The 24,080-nt window shown below is 50.9% G+C and overlaps 2 protein-coding genes and 1 long non-coding RNA gene across 8 annotated transcripts in view; 2 read left to right on the top strand and 1 right to left on the bottom strand.

The window, feature by feature from the left end:
* The window catches only part of Cxcl17 (C-X-C motif chemokine ligand 17), a 15,485-nt gene extending 11,712 nt beyond the window's left edge, over positions 1–3,773 (top strand). The window contains exon 4 of the mRNA XM_076837913.1: positions 3,393–3,773. Coding sequence (XP_076694028.1) covers positions 3,393–3,490 — 98 coding nt within the window. The 3' untranslated portion in view covers positions 3,491–3,773. The remainder of the gene's footprint in view (positions 1–3,392) is intronic.
* Positions 1–8,764, bottom strand: part of LOC143383410 (uncharacterized) — a 26,781-nt gene extending 18,017 nt beyond the window's left edge. Inside the window, exon 1 of the long non-coding RNA XR_013089146.2 lies at positions 8,659–8,764. This is a non-coding gene — a long non-coding RNA (uncharacterized LOC143383410). The remainder of the gene's footprint in view (positions 1–8,658) is intronic.
* Positions 7,437–24,080, top strand: Lipe (lipase E, hormone sensitive type). Of its 6 annotated transcripts, XM_076837909.1 has the most exons (12): positions 13,106–13,166; positions 13,733–13,977; positions 14,733–15,268; positions 17,680–17,770; positions 17,879–18,024; positions 18,227–18,412; positions 18,571–18,865; positions 19,534–19,761; positions 19,991–20,167; positions 22,326–22,352; positions 22,612–23,033; positions 23,508–24,080. In XM_076837909.1, the coding sequence occupies exons 2-12, from the start codon at positions 13,968–13,970 to the stop codon at positions 23,733–23,735; spliced, it is 2,346 nt and encodes a 781-aa protein (XP_076694024.1). In that variant the 5' UTR covers positions 13,106–13,166; positions 13,733–13,967; the 3' UTR covers positions 23,736–24,080. The 6 variants fall into 6 exon arrangements, with proteins under 6 accessions (XP_076694022.1, XP_076694023.1, XP_076694027.1 ...); XM_076837907.1 differs by lacking the exons at positions 13,106–13,166; positions 13,733–13,977 and adding an exon at positions 7,437–7,632; XM_076837912.1 differs by lacking the exon at positions 13,733–13,977 and having other exon boundaries at positions 13,041–13,166.

Below are 24,080 nucleotides of genomic sequence, written 5' to 3'. Positions count from 1 at the left end.
CTGGATCCTTATACTCTCTTGATGGAAGTGAATTTGGCAGTTCCTATAAAAATTTTAAATGAGCATACCTTCTGACCAGTAATATCTTCTAAAGATATTAAAGAAATTATTAAAGATACATATGTAAACCAGATATAGTGGCACAGGACTGTAATCCTGGCTACTTGGGAGACTGAAACAGGAGACTCACAAGTTCAAGGTCAGCCTCAGCAATTTAGTGAGATCTTATCTCAAAATAAAAAGGGGTGGAGGTGTATCTCAGTGATAGAGCACCCCCGGGTTGAATCCCCAGCAGCAAAAAACAAAACAAAGCAAAAAAAAAAAAAAAAAAAAAAAAGATATATGTACAAGAACTACAGTAGTATTTTTCTTGGAAAATAAATGGGGGTAAATTTTCATCAAATAAAATTGGGCAAAGGGCAAATCTGCAGCTGTCAAAAATAATGAAGTAAATTATAATATATTGACTGGAAAGAAATTCATGATATATTAAGTAAAAAAATAAGTTTAAGTTGATATGAGGGGCTGGGGTTGTGGCTCAGAGTAGAGCACTCACCTACCATGTGTGAGGTACCAGGTTCAACCTTCAGCACCACATAAAAATAAAATAAAGATATTGTGTCCACCTATAACTAAAAAATAAATATTTTTTAAAAATGTGAATTTGAAAGACAAATTCATAAGAAGGAAGGATTTGGTAAACAGAATATAAAATGTCCAAACCATAAAGGAAGACATTAATAAACCTGATTTCATTGAAATTTTAAATTTTTAATTATCAAAATAATAAAATGACGAGCTACAGAGTTGGAGATGATATCTGCAACATATATAACCCACAGAGGATTAGTACTGCCAGGTGCCATGGCGCAGGCCTGTAATCCCAGTGAATCAGGAGGCTGAGACAGGAGGATTGCAAGTTCAAGGCCAGCTTCAGCAACTTATCAAGGCCATAAGCAATTTAGTAAGACCCTGTCTCTAAATTAAACAAAAAGAAAGAAAGAAAACAAAACAAAAAAGATTAGTATTTAGTATTGAGAATACATAAAACATTCTCACAAATCAACAACAAGAAGGCAGGCAATACAATGGATAGGTTAGAAGAGTTAAACAGTCACTCTCAGATAAGGAAATCCAAATAGCTAATAAACATGTGAAATGACACTCAAACTTATTATTGGAAAAAAAAAATTCCAAACAAGATTATCACTGTTTCATCAGCAAATTGGCAAAAACTTTAAAGTCTGACAAGTTTAAGTGTTGCCAGAGAGTAGAGCAAAGAAACTCTCATATGCTGTTAATGGGAGTGTAAATTGGTAAATCACTTTGAAAAACATTGATGATTATTTTCTAAACTTTAAACTATGTGGCCAAGCAATTTCACTCTCAGGTATATACTCAAAAGTACACCAGGAGACGTGTATGACAATTTCATAGCAGCCTTGCCATAACTACCCTAAACTGGAAACTGACCAAAGTCCACTGACAATAGAATGAATAGGTAAGTCATAATACATTAGAATATTATGTGTGCACACGTGTACACACACATCAGTGTGAATGTACAATCCCTAACAACATAAATAAATTTTGCCTCCATAATGTTGAAGGAAGAAAACAAGACACAGGGAGTAGGTACACTATATTTTTGTGTACTGTCTTTATTTTACTTTATTTTATTTTTTTAGTAATGGAGATTGAATCCAGGGGCATTTAACCACTGAGCCACACCCTCAGCCCTTTAATGTTTTATTTAGAGACAGGGTCTCGCTAAGTTGCTTAGGGCCTCACTAAGTTGGTGAGGCTGGCTTTGAACTCCCAATCCTCCTGCTTCAGCCTCCCAAGCTGCTGGGATGACAGGTGTGTGCCACTGTGGGAGACCAACCTTACGTATGACTGAGTCACACTCCCTGGCTGGGTGCTGAGGCGCTCAGTCGAAGAAATGTGGCAGAGCTTTCCCCCACCCTTCTTGGGTCCGAGGGTCAGTGTCTCGTGCATGGGTGTATCTCGTTACAGCCCCCATGGGTGAAGCTACGCTCACCTGTTCCTTTGTAATATAACCCCTTGCCCTGTTTAAGATAGAATCTTCCATGGAAGATTACTGTACCCTTGGGTGTGGCCTACCCAGGTGTCAATCAAACTGCTGACAGTGAACATCATGAAGATAGACTCAGCCCCTTGAAACTTGACCCCTCGCCTCATTTACATAGCTTCTCCTCAATAAAAGGGGTCAGTGTGTGCTCTCCCGATCTCTCTCTCTGCAGACCCTTAAGGTCAGAGGAGCTGTCATAGCAACCCCAAAGAAAAAAGTATTGTGTCTCTTATGTGGTTATTTTGCGCAGCCCAGTTTAACTGGAGTGACCCCTTAGCCTTTTAGTCTCGAGAACAGAAACCCGGCCAGCCACCATGCCCAGCCATCATGTACTGTCTTCTTCCATTTGGACTGCTATAACCAAATACCATAGATGGGATGGTTATAAACAACAGAAATGTATTTCTCACAGTTCTGGAGATTGAGAAGCTTTAAGATCAAGGTGATAGTAGATTCAGGGTCTGCTGAGGGCCCACTTTCTGCTTTATAGATGATGGCTCGTAGCTGTGTCCTCACATGGCAGAAGGGACGAACCAGCTCTCTCTGCCTCTTTCATAAGGGTACTAATCCCATTTATGAGAGTTCTGCCTCTATACATAACTTTATGAATTTCTACATATGTATAATATTTTTTATAATAAAATATTTGTTCAAGGTGAAGGACAAAGCAATACATATGGCATAATTTTTTATTTTTTTAAACTAAACTGTTGTGTTTATTAAAAGGTTTGGGAAAATATTTGACAAACTTTTAATGATGGTTAGCTCTAAGGAGGAGGGTGTAGTGTTGAGGTTATAGGAAGCCTTTTGCTTTTTGCTGGATACATTTTTTCCATTTAAATTTTTTCCACTGCACAAGTCTTACTCTTATAATTTTAAAAGCACTCATAAGCCAGGTGCAGTGGCGCCCACCTGTAATCCCAGCAGCTTGGGAGGCTGAGGCAGGAGGACCTTGAGTTCAAAGACAGCTTCAGCAACTTAGCAAGGCACTCAGCAACTCAGCAAGACCCTGTCTCTAAATAAAATATTAAAAAGGGCTGGGGATGTGGCTCAGTGGTTAAGCACCCCTGGGTTCAATTCTCAGTATCAAAAAAAAAAAAAAAGCACTCACAAAAATTCAATTTTAGGGCTAGGGTTGGGGCTCAGTGGTAACACGCTTGCCTAGCATGCGAGAGGAGTGGGTTCGATTCTCAGCACCACATACAAATAAATAAAATAAATGTCCATCAACAACTAAAAAAAAAAATTAATAAATTTTAAATCTGCTTTTAACATTGTCCCCCCTTTATTTGTACCCTAGGACACCGAAGGCACCACAGGAAGTCAAACAAGCATTTCAGAGCCTGCCGGCGATTTCTCCAACGATGTCAATTAGAAAGCTTTGCTCTGCCCTTATAAGAGCCCTGGGATGACAGCCTTCTCTCCACATTCACATTCTCAGCCCAAAAGGCAGTGGACACAAAGCATGTTCTTATTCTTACCCACTCCCTGTCCCCCACCATCATTCCAGTCCTATCCGATGGCACTTTTTCCAACACCATATGGATTATTGCTCCCTCTAGTGCAGCCTCCTCTTGCCAGTCTTCTTCTGTGCCCTCCCTTACCTGGGCTTCAGCTTAACTATGTGAAAGGATCTAGGAAACCCCACTCTCCTTGCTGGTCTCACTTTCCATTAAATACCACCTGGGAAGTAGCAAACAGAAATCAATAAACGTTTTTAAATGTACTAGGTCAAAATCATTTCTTCTAAGTGGGGTCTGACAACTCACATTGAATCCAGATGACTCACTTTACCCTGTTCACGCCAAACCCAACCCGGATTCTCCACCTACTTCTCCCTGCTCATGACCCTCAATCTTTCTCCACTGCCCAACTTTTTATTCTTTCACTCATTCAACAAACCTTTCTGAAGTAAGAGTAGGTGGAGCAAAGCAGGTATAGCCCTGAATCAGACATAGTCTTATTAAGGAACAATGTAGGTTAAAAAAAGTCACAGTTTCCTAGCATATAGACAGCCTTCAGTATTTATGATTGCTATCGTCATCATCAATAGCCATTGTATTCTGTGGGTTTCTAGAAAGATGGTGTGGAGGATCTCCAATGCTATTCAAAAGAGCTTCAAGTTGTAAAAATGGGAGGACCTCATGGGGTTTTCTTAGTAAGGGTGTGAAATCACTATAAAAAGATTAAACTGGTAATAATAAAGAGGGAAAATGTATTTCAAGTATAGAGACTGCCTCCCCCTTTAGCTCTTTCCTCAAACATCAGAAGGGGAGCTATCAAGGAACACTCATCCAGAATCTGGTTTCTATCACCCCAGATGAAACAGAAGACTAAATTGGGATGCTACGCTTGCCTTATGAGAAAGTACATTTCAACTGAGTATTGAGTGGGGTGGGGCTCTATTTATGACACAAGAGGGCAAGCCCCTCCCTATGGTAAGAGAGTGCTGGGCACACAGCTTCTTCCTGTTCCTAATCCCTCCCACCCAAAGTAGAAGGCACAAAGTGTATCACTTGGCCCAGGAGTGGGGAGCCAGCAGAGATCCACCCTCTAGCCAGATGCCTTAAAACGAAAGACCAGGGATGCCAGGATGAAGGGCAATGGCATCATGACAGATCCGTGAAGAGGGAGGCCTGGGGTTGGGGGAGCCAGGAGGATGAAACCTGGAAGATCAGCGTCTCCCATGAGGGAAATAACAACAGTGGAACCAGGTTCTAAGTCAGTATCCATGTCAGACTGGGAACCTGAGCCACACCAGAAACCTATAACCCAGCCAGAGCCCTCAGCCAACTCAGGATTGAAACCTCAGCACGAATCCAATACCCAACAGGAGTTTGCATCACAGCAAAGACCCCTCACCCAGCAGGAGCCCCTTGCCCCAAATGAAGCTGAATTCCAGCAAGAAACTAGAGCCCAACAAAAATCTGCTTTGCACCTGAAATTTCTTACACTACAGAAATCACCCTCCACCCAAAAGGTGTACGCCAAACAACAGGAAGCTGCCTCTCAGCAAGGACATGGGCCAGGACAAGCGTGTATAACTCAACAGGAACCAGAATTGAGAGAGAGAGATGTAGCCCAGTCAGGATCTAGACCATCTCTAGCTCAACAAGATGCAGAATTAACACCTACCACCCAGGCTAACCCTGGACTCAAAAAGAAACCATCTGTCCAGGCTGAATGTACATCCCAAGAAAGAACTGAACAGTCAGACCCTACAGCCCAGCAAGTACCTCCAACCCAGCAAACCAAATCCAGGAAGGGATTTTTGACTGAGTGGAAATTTCTAACAAGACTGTACGAAGTCACTACACAGCAAGTAACCCAAGAACAGAAGACATTTTTTGAACGCCTCACAGATTGTGACTTAGAATCAAATGGGAGGCCATCTTCGGAGACAGATCCACTAAGTATGAGGGATGGAACAAGCACCCCAGGAATGAAACCAGCCTTCAAAAAGATATCTGATTATGATTATGAAGCCATGTCAGGATACAATGGGACACCATTACATGGAAAGAAAACCAGTGCCCAGAATCACAGGCACTACCAGGACACAGGTGAGTCAAACTTAGATCTGGAGCCTCTCAGGGTCAGTCATCCATTTATTTAAGAAATACTAAGAATTTACCATATGTCAGATTAGCTCAGCTTATCCTTCAACAATTCTAAGAGATAAAGCTCAATTATCCCCATTTTATGAAGATCAACATTCTCATCTTAATCATAAGGAAAGATCTTGTACAAGATGGTACAGTTAGGAAGCCCCAAGCCCAAGATTAGAGCCAGGGCCTGACTTTCTCACCTGCACAGAGCTGCCTCCCTAGGGAGGATTTGGGGTAAATCAAATAGAGGTAGGAAAGAGCCATCTCCCTCCCAGTATTCATCCATCCATCCACAAAAACTGACCAGAGAGCCAGCTCTGGGGCAGAAACTGCTATAAGCACTAGTAATACAAGGGTGTCTGTGGACCTTACCCTCCTGAATTTCCATGCAGTCTAGGCCCAACAACTAGGCATTCATGACCTCAGTGGGACTGACCTCTGCTACCAGGGAGGCACTTGCTCTCCTTCCAGCCACCTCTATAGGGTTCAGCCAGGCTGAATGGCCCTGAGGCTGAGTTCTCAAGAAGGAGGAACCTGGGAGAGAAAGACCATGGCCACCAGCTTCCCTGGCAAGGTCAAGGAATAATGGAAAGAAAGCTGGGGAACAGAATCAGCAAGTATTGGGTGCAAAACTTTCTGGGGCTCCTCGGAAGCAGGCTCCCGGATGCAGGCTCCAGCTCTAGAGCTCGGGCCCTCATCTTCCTCCTTTAGGCTCAAAACCCAGCGGTGGAGAAGGGAGGATGCAAATTTTATCCAGGGAATGGGGATTATTCGTTGAGGTATCATCAGGTGGGGGTGGAATGCAGCCCTAATCCTTAAACTGAGGGCACATTGGCCATGGTCTGGAGCAGAGGGGCTGGGCCGAGCCTCTCAAGAGCTGAGAATTAGGTATACTTTGGAGGGAAGAAAGGCAGCATGCAAATAAGTGGTCTGAGGCCTGCTTTTTCCAGGGCGAAGGATAAAAGTCTCCCTAGGCCTCCAGATCCCTGTGCCACGCCACGCTTGCTGACTAGGCTGCTTCTCTATAGGCGCCCATGGCCGTTGGCCACGTGCACTTGAGCAAGCCTCGTGCCTCCTGTTTCCCACCTTTTCCTAGGGAGGCGCGCTCCTCCTACTTCCCTTCTTCTCAGGGATTCAACCCCTTGCCTTAAGTGGTGTGTGTGCTCCAAGTACTCGACCTTCCTCCTCCCCTCCATTCTTCCGGGGGAGGAAGAGGGCAAGGGAAAAAAAAAAAAAAAAAGCGAGAAAGAGAGAAATACTAGGACTAGGAGACAGAGGAGGGAAGGAGGGGCTTCTTCCTCAACAGCTCTCAGGCACAACCACGCCTCCAGTGCGGGCCCTGCCTGGGTTTTGAGTTGCCGAAGGACCTGGCCCACCCGCCCACCTCACCCCCAGGAGGAGGCGCAGCCGTGCCGGGTGTCCCCCATCCTCCAGCGGACAGGCTGGGCCGCATTCTAAGGATCCCTCTTTAGGAAGGTGAGTGGGATAGCGAGACTGAGCATCAGCACGTGTGAAAATCCAGGTTTCCCTGTTGGGGGTGAGCCCTCCAGGCTCTTCGCTAGTCCGGAGCGAAGGACACTATGACGCCTCCAAGGCTGCATTTTTGTTTGCTGCGGGCCCTTTAAGGCGTACGAGGAGGCGGGGCCGGGCCCTCTTCGCTAGCGGCTAGGGGCGTGTCCTGGCAGTGGAGACCGACCGCGATTGCTCAGAGGGCGGGACCCAAAGAGCAGCAAGCCCGGGATTGGCTGGTATGGGGGCCCGGCGGTGGTGTGTAGCGAGGATTGACCCTCCGGGCGGGTCCTGGCAGCTAGTATTGGGTCCGGCTTGGGAATCACAGAGAATTGATGGAGTCATCCGAGGAGACCTCGAAGAATGGCAAAGAGGGGTCGAAGAGCCACAATCGCCGGCGGTGGCGAAAAGACAAGGGCAAAGGTGAGCTCGCGGGCACCGACCGTAGCCCGGAAAGAACCTCACACACCCTACGGGGCTCTCGGGACCGAGTAGACAGAACCACCGCCACGAGAGTTGGGGGAACCACGGACTGGCCCATTGCCGCCTTGCGTCGGGGCGGACGACCCACTATGAGAAGGGGAGAGGTGAGAGTGGAATGTCCCACTCAGGCGTAGAGACTACCGGGCGCCCTACTGCCGTCTTGGGCGCAGAGTCCGGAATGCGTGTCTCTTGGACCACGGTTCCCGTGTGACCTAGGGCAACCGCTGACCTTAGTGTTTCTGCCTGGAAAATGGTTCAAGCGCTGGTTTTCAGGTCACCAGCATTCTTGAGAAGATAAAGGGTAAGGGGTCTAGCAGCTGTTACCCAAAGAGAAAGTTTAGGGGTGAGTCAGGGAAAGGGTGTCAGAATTGGAAATGCAGGGGGGCCAGTTGAGCTCATCAAAGCCCCATTCTCCCACCCTCAGTCCATCCATTCGTCCATTCATTGTCGGTCCACCTGCGTCATCCCACCTACACTGGGGCCTAACCTCCCAACGCCCACCATTACTAGGACTAGGGTCTCTAGTTTGGATTTGGACCTTCATACCCTCCCTAAGGAGAAGGAGGGAGGGCTGTAGCATTGGGTTCTCTAGATCTCTAGAGGCTGGAGAAACAGACCAATGGAGATGCTAAAAGCCTCAGGCAAGGGCATTAAGCCCTGGCTCAGCTGAGTCTTTTAACAATCTCTATGAGGATCTGTGGGAAGTTCCTAAGCAAGAAAGAAACTGACATGGTTCTTCAGCCCCAGGGACCTCAAACTCTCGTGCTCCCTGCCTGCATTAGCCAAGGATAGAACTGCAGTTGGCTCCAGTGTACACACACACGCAGCTCAGACAGGCTGAGAGTTTAGACTGGAGTCTCAGGACATTCACTCTCCCACAAGACACAGGAGCCTCATAAGCAAGACAGACACATACCCAGAGGCAATACAGATTATGGTTAACAACCAGGGTGTTGGAGTACTTGCCTAGTGTGTGCCTGAGGCCCTGGGTTCCATCCCCAGCACTGCAAAAACAACAATAACCTGAGTATTGGAGACCTGGCTCCTCCTTCTGAGAGTTGTGACATATTGGGCAACAGACTTTTTCCCTGAGCTCTAAAATGGGCATCACCATCAGAGTGCCTGACTTGTAGGACTGTTGTGAGGTTCAAATGAGTGTATAAGATTTGGCACTCAGCAAGCCCTCAGGAGACACGGAGGTGACTGCTACTGTTAGTCCCCATTAGCCAGTGAGCTCTCGAAGAGTAGGCTTCTTTCTGTCTGCCTTGTTTGCCCTATAATGCCAGAGCCTGGAATGTCAGGCACATAGGTACTCAAATATTTATTGGATTAATAAGTGAAGGCATGCATGAACTGTAATACGAGGATATTAATAATCATGCTTACCTTAGGGTTGTCTTGAGGAGTCAGAAAGAATCTGCTTGGGCTCAGTCAGTCCTGTCACAAACCCATGGACCTACATACACACAAAGGCTCATTCCCTCGAGCTCTAAGATTTGCCCGTCATTTCTGGAGGCCCTCCCTGGCGCCAGGCCTCTGATGGATGAATCACACCCCACCCCTGCCTTTGGGTGTCTGGGCTGGCTGGAGTAGTTCTTATTATCAGTTTGATCTTGCCAGTAATTAGATGAGGCTAGTGTCATTATAATCATCTCATTTCTCAAATGACAACACCTGTTTGTACTTACCTGGCCAGTGAAGGTAAAAAGATGGCTGCCCTCAGCCTCTTCAGCCCAGAAGTGTGTGGGTTGGTGATTGCTGCTGTTGTGTATCCGACCCAAAAATTCCCAGTCACACGGATTCATTCAACAGACATTCACTGAACACCTAGTGGTACCACACCTGGGCTCTTAGTGACCAGGACAGACTCCCAGTAGAGCCAGAGACAGAGATGTAATCAAATAAGATCACTGTTATAAATTGTGACAGATAAAGAAAAAATCCTGAGAAATATGAAACAGGGAGGCTTCCAAAGGAGGTGACATTGGACCCAAGGATGGGCAGCACTAACTGCTGAGCAAGTGGGGGCAGGGAGCACAGAGGAGATAGCATGGACAAAGACCTTGAGGTCCTAGGCAGCAGCACATGACAGTACAGAGGAATCACAGAGAGGGGGGAGGATGCAACAGAAAACTGGGCAGGCAGGGAAAGAAGGGAGGATGGTACCTGGTTGAAAGGCCATGTCCAGGATTTGGAGCTTTATCCTGAGAGCAAGGCATGAGGCATTGAAGGGTTGAGAGCATGTGGCCAGATTTATGTTTTAGAAAGATCCTCTGGTTGCTATGTGGAGAACAAATGGAAACCTGTGACTCTCACAGAGGTTTACAATCATCCAGATGAGGATGCACTGGCGTGGACCAAGGAGACAGTAGAGGTGGGAGGGCCAGGTTATAGCAGTAGAGTGAATAGGACTGAGTGACGAATTGGATGGGGTGGGAGGTAGCCAAGATCACACCCTGGGTTTCTGCTTGAGCAAATCGGGAGAAGTCTGTTCTCATCACACACCAGGAGACTAAGATCCACCCATGTGTGTATATTCATTCATTCATACACAAACATGCTCACACAAGCCGAGAGGAATAGAGATACACTCACAGGCTAAGAAATGCACTTGGGCCATGACACTCGCATACAGACACACAAAGCTCAGACATACCAAGAAACGTGAAAAAATGCCAACACATACATGTGGACAGCTGGCCATGACACATACCTACAAATATATACATCTAAATGTGAACCCCCAAGACAGAAGGAGCAACACAGAGACTCAGAAACACAAGCAGAGACCATAGCACTGTCCGGGAGCTGCCCCTTGCTGGCTCTGTGACCCTCACCTGTTTTCTCATCTGCCAAAGGGATAAGAATGGCCCACCTCATGGGTTGTAGGGAGGGTGGCACCAGTTACTTCCAGTAGAGCATGTGAAGAAAACAGTGCTGCCCAGTTTGCCCTTTCAGGCAGATACTCAGGGAGGGGCTACAACCCCCACGTCCCCCACATCCATCTGATTCCAGGATCCTAGGTCTTCCCCTCGCAGGCTCCAGACCCCACCTGTCCTCATCCTGTTACTCCCTTACCACTGTCCTTCTCACCCCGATCTATCGCCAGGGCCAAAGTCCCAACTGGGTCCAGTTGTCCAGTGACTTTTTAGGGCAGAGGGTTTGGAGCTCAGTCAGGGGCTGGGCTGAAGCCCTGCCAGATTCCCTTGGTCCTACCTCTGCCCCACTCATACCATGTTCACCCATGGCCCCAGTGGGCCTGCCCTTGCCCCAGTGCCTTCTGCCTGGGTTATTCCTGGCAAGTTTCTGGCAACCTCAGCATCGTCTTCCTGGTTCTCAGCAGCCTGGCCTCAGAACTGCCCGGAGCAAGGCAAAGGGCAGGGCCTGAAGTCACCATGGCCTGGGATCCAGCCCCTTCTCCCTTGCTTTGTGTTAGTTGCTCATTCTGTTGGTGCCTTTCCTCATTTTTAACAAAGATCCCTATCCTACATTTAGAAAGAGAGAGATCTCCAGTGTCAGGTGGTATTTACCACGTGCACCTGGCACTGCCCAGGATAGACTGAAACAGAAAGTCCTGCTGCAGGAAGCCTAGAAGCTGGTGAGGGAGAAAGAGCAAACCACTGTGGAAATAGGTTAGATTATGACAAGTGCCACAGAGAAAAATAACCCAACCCACTGTTTCCTTGAGATTGAGCAAACCCACACAGCAAATGCCACACTGGGCTGGGGGTAGCTCAGTGATAGAGCATGTGCCAGCATGCATGAGGCCCAGGTTTGATCCCCAACACCACAAAAAATAAAAAGAAGAAAGGAAAGAAAAGGGGCTGGGGGTGCAGTACAGTGGGAGAGCTCTTGCCTGTCCTTTGCAAGGCCCTGGGTTTCATCCCCAGCACCAGGAAAAAAGAAAAAAATGCCACCCATGGGTGCTGCTTATAAAGCACGTCACCCATCTGACTGGACAGAATGTCCAAGTACAGTTTCCAGATGAGGAAGCCGGACTCATCCAGGATCACCTGCCAAGTGACTGGGTCACATCCCATTGTCACAGTCGCTAGGCTTAACTACTTACGAAGGCCCAGACTGTCCAACTGTTTGCAGCCCCCCTCTCGAGCTCCCATCCACCCATTTTGGCCCCCACTCTGACTCTTCACTTTTCCCTTCCCTCAGGTTTGTTCTAAGCACCTACTATGTGCTGGGCCCCATGACAGGCCCTAGGGCCACCCCCTGTACTCATGGGGATGACAGTCCAGGGCAGAGACAAAGAGGACTTAGCTACAGCCAGACCGAGTGATGCCGGGCCTCAGGGCCCGATTTGCACAGGTTCCTTCAAGGCCTTGTCCCTAATTTTGTATAAGTAACTTCATACTCTTCTTCCTAAAGAGCCAGACCCCATACCTTATAAGCTTCATGGCTCCATAAAAGCTGATTCTGTTCTGGGAAAGACATACAACAAACATGTCAACAAATAAAGACTCGCCAGGTACAGTGTTGCATGCCTGTAATCGCAGCTACTCACAAGGCTGACACAGGAGAATCATAAGTTTAATGACATCCTGTCTCAAAAAATATAAAAAGGGCAGAGCACATGTAATTCAGTGGCACATGTGAGCCCCTGGCTTCGGTCCCCCAGTACAGCAAAAAATAAATGTATAATTGCAAAATGTGCAAAATGCCGGGAAAGAAGAACTAAACATTGCCGGGTACACGTTAGATGTGGAGAAGTCAGCACCTCATGCTGAGACCTAAGGGGTGAAAAAGAGCCAGTGGCCAGGCAAGGAGCATGTGGAATAACGTGGGTATTGCCTCCCGGAGCCTGTTTCCCCATAAGTGAGGTGGGGACGGCAGTCAGCAGGGTGGGCGGTGAAGGGGGTAGTAGCAGATAGAGGGTGTCTAGCATGTGAACACCACTCAGTAGGACCTGAGGCTCAGGCCCCTAGCCGAGCTTGGCACTGCCCTTAATTGGCTTTTGTCCTCCTAGGAGGGACAGGCAGCACTGGCCACCTCCTTCTCCCCCCACCAACAGCTGGGGACGCCTGTGCCAGGGCCAGCCGAGGGGGCGGGACCTGGGATCACTGGGCCTTTGGCTCTGTGAATCCCCTTAGGGTAGAGGGAGGGCAGGCTCGCTGGGTGAGAGGGGACACTATGTTCAAGACTGAGACTGAGATTCCTCGGCCCTGAGGGAGAAGAGGGCTGGGGGCCTGGACTCCTAGGTCCTAAGGCAGAGAGGAACCTGGGGCAAGTATTCCCAGTGGAGTGGGCCGGGAGTGGGCAGGAGGGGCAGAGAGTCAGACTCTATGCTCTGTTTATAGCACGTGGCGCTCACTGTCCTTTCTGAGTGGGAGGTGGAGTAGATGGCCACTCCCTGGGCAAGCTGGTCCCTCCCCTGGTTTATCACCCCAGGCTGCTACTGGCACTAGCCACAGATCAGCAGCCCCAGATCCGGGGAGCTCCAGCTCCATTCAGGCCTGGGAGGGGTGAGTGCATGGTCAGTTAAGATACAGGAACGGCTGCTGCCCAATTTCAGGGCCTGGAAGGGAGAAGAGAGCCTTCCTTTAGGGGACTAAGGGACCATAAACCCAGAGCCAGGCAGGATACGGGCCTTGTCTTCAGGCAGATGGTGGCAGCCCCACCAGTGGGATAAGAGCAGCTTATCCAGGGCCTGGGTGTTAGGCCATCCAAAAAACAGTACCTGGATTGAACAGAGATCCTGAAGGACCCCAAAGCGTAGGGAGTCAGGCCAAGATTTTGAGGGCCAGAGTTAGAGGTCCAACTTCTAGAGTCTTGGGTGTGAGCTGGGCCTAAGTAGCAGTTCTGGACTGGGTTTAAATCGACTCGGCCACTCTGCACCATCTAGCTCCTAACTTAACCCCTCTGAGCCTTAGTTCCCTCTCCTAGCAACAAAAGAGGTGTGAACCGAGGCAGTCTGTGTCTCAGAAGGGCCAGAGCACTACATGCACAGACACACAGGAATCCTCAGCAGCATGGGGTCTGGCATGAGTGAGCTGAAGGTCAATGGCAGTGATGAATACTTCTGTTCCAGGCAAGGGAGCAGAGCCAGCCACACAATCTAAGACAAGTTGATGGGACTGAAGGCAGGGGACCCAGATTGGGGAGGAATGACATTGAGCTTTGGGAATCCTGCAGAGGAACAGGGAAGGAGCTAGAGTTTGGAGGGGTTTCCACAACCCTCAGACCTGAGGGACAGAAGAGAGTCCTCTGTGAAATAAGGCTGGAATTATGAATTCCTGATTCAGAAGGGGAGCAGTGTCCAGGAAATGGGCACAGGTAGGCAGGGGGCTGAACACTCCCAAATATTGTTGGAGGGAAGGGCCTATGGGCGGTACCTGGAGCCAAGTAGGAAAGATGGGATGGGGCCTGGACTCCTGGGTCTTGAGAGACTGGCTAAACATGCAGACTTCTAGAACCAATGAGGCGTCTGGGCCCCGGGACAGTAAACAGAGACAGGTTCCTGAAGTCTTGAATTCCTGGAAGGGAAGAGGAGGAGGCCACTCCCTGGGCAAGCTGGTCCCTCCCCTGGTTTATCATCTCTTCATAGGAAAATGCACGAACAGGGAATCAGATTCTTGTGGGCTCAGGAAAAGGTCTGAACCTGGGTCCAAGAGAAAAGGGAAAGCAGACTTGAGTCCCAAATGGGAGAGAGCAGGGACTTCTGGGTCCTAGAGAGAAGGGGTCTGGACTCTGGGATCGAAGGAAAAGAGGACAGAGCTCAAAGTCTTGGATTCTGAGAAAGGAGAAAGGCACTGGGGACTTGGACTTATGGTCCTAAGGAAGGAAGGGGATGAAGCTCCCAGATGACTCCTGAGTTCTGGAGATAAGGGATTAATGTCGTGGGCCTAACAGAGGAGGGACCTGGGGTCCTGGGCCCCTGGGTCTGAAGGAAGAGAGGGCTGGGGTCTGGAGGGGAAGGGGGCTGGGGTCAAACACCTGAGCCTGAGGGAGGAGGGACAGGGCCTAGACTTCTGGGCCCAGCCAACAAGGGGTGACCCAGCCAGCCTTATAGGCTCCCCACCTGCCCACAGCCTCACGGATCCTACAAAGCATGGACCTGCGGACGATGACACAGTCGCTGGTGACTCTGGCAGAGGATAACATGACCTTCTTCTCAAGCCAGGGCCCTGGGGAGACTGCCCGGCGGCTTTCCAACGTCTTTGCAGGTGTGCGGGAGCAGGCGCTGGGGCTGGAGCCAGCCTTGGGCAGCCTGCTCAGTGTGGCACACCTCTTTGACCTGGACCCAGAGACACCGGCCAATGGGTACCGCAGCCTGGTGCACACGGCCCGCTGCTGCCTAGCACACCTGCTACACAAGTCTCGATACGTGGCTTCCAATCGCCGCAGCATCTTCTTCCGCACCAGCCACAACCTGGCCGAACTGGAGGCTTACCTGGCTGCCCTCACCCAGCTCCGAGCTCTGGCCTACTATGCCCAGCGTCTACTGGCTACCAACCAGCCAGGGGGACTCTTCTTTGAGGGTGATGAGGGACTCACCGCTGACTTCTTGCGCGAGTATGTCACACTGCATAAAGGCTGTTTCTATGGTCGCTGCCTGGGCTTCCAGGTGAGTCTCCTGCCCCTGTAGGCCCACAGTGAAAGCACTGGTGGTCCCTGCCCTGGCCCAATAGTGGAATGGAATAACCACCATGGTCAGTATTGGATTGAGAAACCAGCAGAAAAGGGAAGTTGGCTCAGAGCTGGACCAGGGGTCTCAAACTCATGGCCCTGGACCAAATCCACCAAGTTAAAGAAATCTTTAACTTGCATAGCTGTGGGTGTGGGTGTGGGTGTGGGTGTTTTGAGGGGAGAGGGTACTAAGGGTCAAACCCAGGGTCTTGTGCGTGCCAGGCCAGCACTCTACCAGCCCCCACTGCATGATTTTTCCACCAGGATCCACCCTACTCTTGTCTTACACTCAGAAAATTCATTGCACTTTTTTTTTTCTTTTGTACCAGGGATTGAACCCAAGGGTGCTTAACCACTGAGCCTCCACATCCCCAGCCCTTTTTTATATTTATATATTTATTTAGAGGCAGTGTCTCTCCGAGTTGCTCAGGACCTCGCTAAGTTGCTAAGGCTAGCTTTGAACTCATGATCCTCCTGCCTTGACCTCCCTAGCCTCTGTCTTTTGCTCTTTTATCTTACCTGTCTGGCCTCTGGAGTCATTTAAGTTTTAAGATCCCTAGGAGGGTGGTCAGTTTTGTTCTCAAAGGCCTGTTCTGCATGGGGAACCCCCTTGAGTCCTCCTCATGGGAGTTCTGGGAGGGAGGGAAGGGGCCAGCCTATAGCTTCCAGACTGGACCCTGAGTTTTTTCACTGACTTAAGTCGCTGTAGAATCGCAGATTTTCATGTGGCCCTCAGGGGAGGACTGATGAGTCCATCTGAGTTGATATCAGTGAAGAAGACCTGGTTTGGGCCTCTTTCCTCCCTGAACTGGACATGACCTTACCTGTAGACCTTCTCCTACACCCAAACCACCCTGAGAGATTCAGCTTATCAGCACACAGAAAACAAGGCAGCCCAACGGCCTTCAGACTTCTGTAAAAATGTCTTAAGGACTTGGACAACTGGGGGACCATGGAGCACCAGGCTCAGGACAAAGACCCAAACTTGCCTGTTTGGGGTCCTCTGCAGTCCATCTCCACACTCCCAACCCATTGGCTGCATCAAGGAACCCCAGCAGTAGAGCTGTGTGACCCTGTAGTCCTTCCCACCTTCTCTGGGCCTCCCCCAACCCCAGTGGTAGTCTCTCAGCCATCCCATCCCACCCTACCACTCCAGGCTTCCTGAAAGACCGCCTGTCCTCAGCATCCAGTCCAGGCATTACTGGAAACCATCCTGTATCCTAGCTAAGCCCACAAACACTGATCAGCCCATCAGGGCCAACCAGCTCCACCCCGTGTCCTGGCCATGACATTGGAGTCACGAGAAAGAGATTCCGGCCGCCTAAACCAGTATCCCAACCACAATGGCCAGGCACCCTCCATCCCCATGCCCTCTGGCCTGTTGGGCCCCTGGCCAGGGCCAGGGCCAGCTGACAGCTTCTGTGTGAGGCCCAACTTCACTGTAGTGCAGAAAAGCATATGCCTTCTAATATGTCAGCCCCCAAGAGGGCAGAGGCCTCCCCATCATTGTCACTGCCCAGTCCCTGCTCCAGCCCAGTGTGTAGCCACCTAGGACCTTGACTGGCATTTGCTGAATGAAAAGAAGAGAGCCCCCCTAGCCCCTGAGGCTTTATTTCCTTGGACGCTGTCCCTGTTGTTCCTAACTGCCTCCTGTCCCCTCCCCAAGACTCCCACTACATCCCCCACTCCTTACAGCAGCCATCTGTTCATCTCTAGGCCTCAGTTTCCCCATCTGGCAATCTTTTTCGGTTTTTTAAGTAGTGGGGATTGAACCCAAAGGCACTTTACCATTGGGCTTCATCCCCAGTCCTTTTTATTTTTTATTTTGAGACAGGATCTCACTAAGAAACTGAGGCTGGTCTTGAACTTGCAATCGTCTTGCCTCAGCCTCCCAAGTTGCAGGGATTCCTCATCATAGGCCCTCCCTGAATCTCTGACCTCCCTGCTCCCCTCCCTAGGCTGGCTCTGGTCCGGCCAAACTGGCCCCCTGGTTTTCACTTGCCACGCCCTCTGTGGGGAGTACCCACCCCTCATTCAGATCTGCCCTGCAAGACCTGACCAAGCAGCCTGACCCCAAGTGACTTCATCACTGTGGCCCTTCCATCTACTGTCTTTTTCTTCAAATCATTAGTTGTCCTTGACATCCTATGGCATCCATCTTCTGCTTATCATCTCTCTTTCCTTAGAGAATACCAGCCCCATGAAAGGGCCCAGACCACTCCCAGCACCCAGGAGCTTAGGAAATGCTGACTGAATGGATGTGTCTCTCCAACACCTCTCTACCCCTCTCTGCTGCCCTCTTCTTGTTCCCTTCTTGGGTGGATGGGTGACAGTAGTGTCTCTCCACAGTTCACACCTTCCATTCGGCCATTCCTGCAGACCATCTCCATTGGGCTGGTGTCCTTCGGGGAACACTACAAACGTAATGAGAGTGGTCTCGGTGAGTGCCAGCTGGGTCCTGCCCATGGCCTCTCCTCCTGTCCCTCTTTCCTAGCCCCTGCATAGCAACCTGACCCACAGGGCTCCCTGACATGACTTTGACCCCCAGGTGTGACAGCCAGCTCCCTTTTCACCAGTGGCCGCTTTGCCATTGACCCAGAGCTGCGTGGGGCCGAGTTTGAGCGGATCACACAGAACCTGGATGTGCACTTCTGGAAAGCCTTCTGGAATATCACTGAGATCGAGGTGCTGTCGGTGAGCATAGGGCCAGGCGAGGATGGGACCAGTTACAGATGGGACACTGAGGCCCAGAGACCCATCCAAAGCCACAGAAGGTCACTACAGGGCCCCAGGCTCAGGGATAGCACATGAGGAGAAAGACAAACTAGGAAGGGAGGTGTGTGGGGCAGCCCTGCAGCAGCCCCTCTGCAGCACCCCTTCTGTCCCCTCCCTCCAGTCTCTGGCCAACATGGCATCAGCCACCGTGAGGGTAAGCCGCCTGATCAGCCTGCCGCCTGAGGCCTTTGAGATGCCACTGACCTCTGACTCCAAGCTCACAGTCACCATCTCACCTCCTTTGGCCCACACAGGCCCTGGGCCTGTCCTCATCAGGCTCATCTCCTATGACCTTCGGGAAGGACAGGTAGGGCCCTGACCTCAGTCAGGAGCAGGGGCAGCGCCCAGCCCAGGGTGCCCTCCAGCCTCTAGCTGGGTTCCTGCCCCCATCCTGTTTCTCTAAGCATGCCTCTTGGAAGGATAAGACCCAGACAGCCCCACCACCTCCTCCCTTCCCACCCCTAGGACAGTGAGGAGCTCAACAGCATGGTGAAGTCTGAGGGCCCACGGATCCTGGAGCTGCGGCCTCGGCCCCAGCAGACATCGCGCTCAAGGTCCTTGGTAGTGCACTTCCACGGTGGTGGCTTCGTGGCCCAGACCTCCAAATCGCATGAGCCCTACCTCAAGAGCTGGGCCCAGGAGCTGGGTGCTCCTATTATCTCCATCGACTACTCCCTGGCCCCCGAGGCCCCCTTCCCCCGTGCGCTGGAGGAGTGCTTCTTTGCCTACTGCTGGGCCGTCAAGCACTGTGCCCTCCTCGGTGAGCCCCGGCCCCCCACTGCCAAGGTCCCTGCTTCAACCCCCCAGCCTGGGGCAGAGGCCGCAGATCACCTGGTTCCTCAAGCCTCAGTCTCTTGCCACTGCCCACGCCTTCCCCAGCCCACCTCCCACCTCGGCCGCTCCATCTCTGCCTCCTGCTCCTGAGTCTCCGCGGCCTCTCCCTCAGCCAGACTCCATCCTGCCTCTTTCTCCCCTGGCTGCCCCAGCCCCTGCTCCCCTGCCCGGCCAGCCTCCTGGCCCAGGTGTGCCACCATTCTCCGCTCTCAGACAAACATCTTGGGAGGACAGTAAGGCACAGAGCAGGCTGTGGTGATATTGTAAGCCTAAACTCATCTTCAGTTTCCCAGACTCTAAAGCCCCCTCCCTCTGGAAATAGACTGAGCTTCCCTTTACCACCACCAACCCTTCCACCCCACAACCTCCCTAGTCTCCCAGCACGATCTCCTCACCTCCTGTTCCCAGTCTTCCTGATCCTCTGGTAGATCCTTGCCTCCGTTTGCCAATCTTTAATAACAGCAGCCCCCTAGACCCTGGGAAAGCCCACACCCCATCCCCAAGGGCCCAGTTCTCCTAGCCCAGGTCCCACTCCCCAGTCCCTTTCACTGCCCTGCCAGGCTGTGACCAAATCCCTCCCTCCCCCTCAACTAGGCTCTACAGGGGAGCGGATATGCCTTGCAGGAGACAGTGCAGGTGGGAATCTCTGCTTTACTGTGGCCTTACGAGCAGCAGCTTATGGAGTACGGGTGCCAGATGGCATCATGGCAGCCTACCCAGCCACAATGCTGCAATCCGCTGCCTCTCCCTCCCGCCTTCTGAGCCTCATGGACCCACTGCTGCCCCTCAGTGTGCTCTCCAAGTGTGTCAGTGCCTATGCAGGTGAGGCTCACCCCTTTCGGCAGGGGAGTCAGAGTACGTGGACACCTGGTCCCATAGGGCTAGCACGGGGGCCCAGTCTTCAGGCCTGAGGAAGGAGGGGAATCCTTGCTCCTTTATAAGCAATGAGACGTTCTTGAGGCCCTTAGTGTACACTTGCCTAGAGTTTTGGATGTTGGGACTAGGTCTAGAAAGAGGAGACCACCTTGGCCCCCCAACATACCCTCTGCAGGTGCAGAGACAGAGGAACACCCCAACTCGGATGAGAAGGCACTGGGCATGATGGGACTGGTGCGGCGGGACACATCCCTGCTCCTCAGAGACCTCCGCCTGGGCGCCTCCTCATGGCTCAATTCCTTCCTGGAGTTTAGTGGGCAAAAGTCCCAGAAGACCTCAGCGCCCACAGTAGGTGAGTGGTGGCCTCCCCCCATGTACCCAGTCAGGTGGCCATCAGGGATACCGTAGCACAACAGAAGTCCCAGGGAAGGGAAGGGGCAGAGCCCTGGAGCACACGAAGGAGCAGAGACCACCTTCCCAGCTGGCTCTTCCCAGTAGTCATCTCTGGCCCTATCAAAAAGCCCTGAATTCAGCTGAGGTTATAGCTCAGTGTTAGAATGCTTATCTAGCATGTGTAAGGCACTGGGTTCGATTCTCAGCACTACATGTAAATAAATAAAATAAAGGTCCATTGATAACTAAAAATATGAAGAAGAAAAAAAAAAGCCTTGACTTTCTATGCCAATCCACATTCTGGAAATTCCAGGACTTTTGGTCATCTAAGCCATCTCAGAGTCCCAGGAATTGCTTTCCAAACCAAACCCTGGGAAATTACTCCTAAAGATATGCCATTTGTCCTGATGTTCAACAAGAACTCCACCTGAAGAACCAAAAAGAATTTAAAATAACTTATTTTCCTAAAAAAAAAAAAAAACTACTTGAGTCCTCTGGGCCCTTAGATTGGGGGTACAGCCCTCCTCAGTTCTGTCCATGGATTTCTGACACACACACATAGCTTGTAACCCACCAGCAGCTGGCCTAGGAGCTAGGGTGGGTAAATCCACAGATGGGAAAAATCTTGGGTGGGAACTGGAAAGTACCAGCCCTGTCTGGGCAGGTAGCAGGACCCTCAGGCAGCCAAAAATTACTTCTATCCCAGGGATCCATTTTTTTCCCACCATAATATTTGAAGGATTTTTAAAGCACAACCATCTATAGGAAATCCACAGTGTTCTCTGAATAATAGGAATTGCACCTTCAAAAGTAGATGCACTGTGCTGGGGATACAGCTCAGTTGGTAGAGTGCTTGCCTCACATGCACAAGGCCCTGAGTTCAATCCCAGCACTGCCAAAAAAAAAAAAAAAAAAAAAGTAGATGCACTTCCTATTATGCAAAAAATCATTCCAATCAGGTGCAGTGGTACACACCTGCAATCCAGGTAAGTAGGGAGGCTAAGGCAGGAGAATTTCAAGTCAAGACTAGCCTCAGCAACTTAGCAAGACCCTGTCTCAAAATAAAAAATAAAAAAAGATGAGAATGTCCCTGGGTTCAATCCCCAGTACTACCCCACCCTTGCAAAAAAAAAAAAAAATCATCATTCCAATTAAGTGTGTTTTATTTTAATGTTTTTAATTTTTGGATATTCAGATAGATGAAATATATATACACAAAAACAATTAAAATGGGATTGAATTGGAGGCATATTAACCGTTGATCACTGGGGTTTTCCCTGTAGGACGGAGGTGATAAGTGCAGCCCCTGGAGGTGCACACTCCATTCTAGCTCCCTATTCTACCAGTTGCTGGGTAGCATGGGCAAGTAACAGTATCTGAGAGTCTTGCTTTGCTCCTCTGTAAAATGGATACAGTAAGAGGACCTGCCACATGTGTCACTGAGGACTGTATGCATCCATTTGTGTCCAATGCCTAGCATAGTACCTGGCACACAGTAGAAGATGCTGCATCCTATGCCCTGTATTAGCCATCCTGTTCCAGAGGGTCAGAGAGCACTCAACTGGTTATTCTCACACTGCCTTGTGTATTGCTCCATGGATTGATACATAAGCATAAAAACTGAAATGTAGGGTCCTGGGCCTAATGATAAGCATCGTTTTAAAATTAATTTGAGGCCTAGGTGGGCACAGCAGGTAGACTGGAAGCATTTGGGTACTTGCTTGCCTGGTCACTCAAAGGCAGGGGATAAAACTGAAAAACCTAAAGGAAAATTTCACAGATCAATATAGCTACATATGTGGGGTCCCTGGGAATCTAACATACACTCCGACTCAGGTCCTTGTGAACAGAACCTCTTTTCAAGCCCTATGGATCTGCTCATTATTCTACTCACTTTGATGCATTCACACTTTGGTGTCAAGCAGCCACAAAAAGGTTAGCTGAGCCTCCTGCTGTGGTCCAGGAGACAGCTGGAACAGGGCACCAATCATGGCAATAAAGCCTCATGCTGACAAAATCTCAAAGGGGGTAGTACGTAAGCCTATATAGCTTGCTCCATTGAGTTCTTATATCCTTCCAGCATTATGAGCTAAGGACTGTTTCTGTTTCCTTTGTAGAGAAGGAAGAAAATGAGGCTCCCAGAGGCAAGATGACTTGTACTTCCCAGTCATTATACACACACCCTACCGCTACAGCATAGCCAGCCCCCCTCCAAGACCACCCTGTGACTCCCTCTACCCGCTTAGAGTTGCAGTCTGGGGCACAAGAATCTGGGGAATGTCCTAGGCCTCCACAGCTGGAGAGGCCACTGCCCTTCCCCTGACCTTCCCAATCTGCCACACTAGCTAACAGCCAGGCTTATCTGTGGCCCCATCCAATCCCCTGACCTTGCCCTTCCCACAGAGTCAATGCGACGCAGTGTGTCAGAGGCTGCCCTGGCCCAGCCTGAGGGCCCAGTGGGCACAGACTCCCTCAAGATTCTAACACTGAAGGACCTGAACCTGAAGAGCAGCTCTGAGACATCAGAGACCCCTGAGATGTCGCTGTCTGTGGAGACACTGGGCCCCTCCACACCCTCTGATGTTAACTTCTTTCTGCGGCCTGAGGATGCCAGAGAAGAGGCAGAGGCCAAAGAAGGGCTAAGCGCCAAGGACGGTAGCTCCAGGGTGAGCAATGCTTTCCCCGAGGGTTTCCACCCACGGCGCACAAGCCAGGGTGCCACCCAAATGCCCCTTTACTCATCACCAATTGTCAAGAACCCCTTCATGTCGCCTCTGCTGGCACCTGACAATATGCTGAAGACCCTGCCACCTGTACACATCGTGGTGAGTCAAGGATTGGGACGGTGCAGCCAGGCCCAGGTGGGGTGAGGCAGGGCTGGATGCAGGTGCCCCAGGGAGGAGCAGTGGAGAATGGGAACAAGGTAGTTAGCAGGCAGAGGGGAAAGGTGTGCCACCAGGAGAGGACAGTGCCTGGGGCGCCAAGAAGGTAGACAGGGGGAATCCAGCTGTTCTTCCCATTTGCAATTTTGTGGAACTTCAAGAGCTGGGCAGGGGGCTTAGGGAGAAAAGCTGGGTCTCTGGGTGGGTAGGGAAGGGGCGACAGGGCAAAGGCCAGGGAGTGCAGTGACACGCTCTCACCCTTCCTTCATCTCCACCTGTTCCCTCCATTCTCCCAACTCCCCGCCCCCCATATCTCTGGCCTCTGTCCAACCCATGTCTGTGTCCACGTGCTCCCTCTCCTTTCTCGGTTGTCCAACCCACGTCCACCGTCTGTCGGTCCCCACGTGCGTCCCACAGGCGTGCGCCCTGGACCCCATGCTGGACGACTCGGTCATGTTCGCGAGGCGACTGCGCGCCCTGGGCCAGCCCGTGACGTTGCGTGTGGTGGAGGACCTGCCGCACGGCTTCCTGAGCCTGGCTTCGCTGTGCCGCGAGACGCGACAAGCCGCGGAGCTGTGCGTGGAGCGCATCCGCCTCATCCTCACTCCACCGGCCGCCGCCGCCGCCGCGCCGCCGCCGCTCTGAGCCCGACCAGGCCGCGCGGGGAGATGGGGCTGCGGGGACGACACTAAAGACCTTGTTCCCACCTGCACCGGCCTCCGTGGTGAATGCGCTCAGGGACCAGCCTGGGGGCCCCTTGCGGGGCTCCAGACTCTTCCGGCCCCAGGCCGGGTGGGAGGGGGTGGGCTGTGCCTTAAGTCCGGGGACCACAGGGGCGGGGCAGGAGCCGGAAGCTGAGACTCGGGCCAGGGGAGGGGCACTCTGGTCACTCTGGCACACTGGTCACCGAGACAGCTGGACCTGCACTCCACTACTGCCGTCTGCTGCTGCTGGTCGGTTCTGTTTTTTCTAAATAAAAATATTTAATTA

The sequence above is a fragment of the Callospermophilus lateralis genome, chromosome 18 (assembly GCF_048772815.1).
Source record: "Callospermophilus lateralis isolate mCalLat2 chromosome 18, mCalLat2.hap1, whole genome shotgun sequence".
Lineage (NCBI taxonomy): Eukaryota > Metazoa > Chordata > Mammalia > Rodentia > Sciuridae > Callospermophilus > Callospermophilus lateralis.
Note: the sequence above shows the minus strand (reverse complement) of the source record. Positions and strands in the feature narration are given on the sequence as shown.

Bases quoted from the DNA above. Each gene is read 5' to 3' on its own strand.
- Lipe (XM_076837907.1), top strand. From the start codon at position 7,545: ATGGAGTCATCCGAGGAGACCTCGAAGAATGGCAAAGAGGGGTCGAAG. The intron at 18,413-18,570 runs GTAGGGCCCTGA...TCCCACCCCTAG, and splicing joins ATGACCTTCGGGAAGGACAG to GACAGTGAGGAGCTCAACAG. The intron at 23,034-23,507 runs GTGAGTCAAGGA...TGCGTCCCACAG, and splicing joins TGCCACCTGTACACATCGTG to GCGTGCGCCCTGGACCCCAT.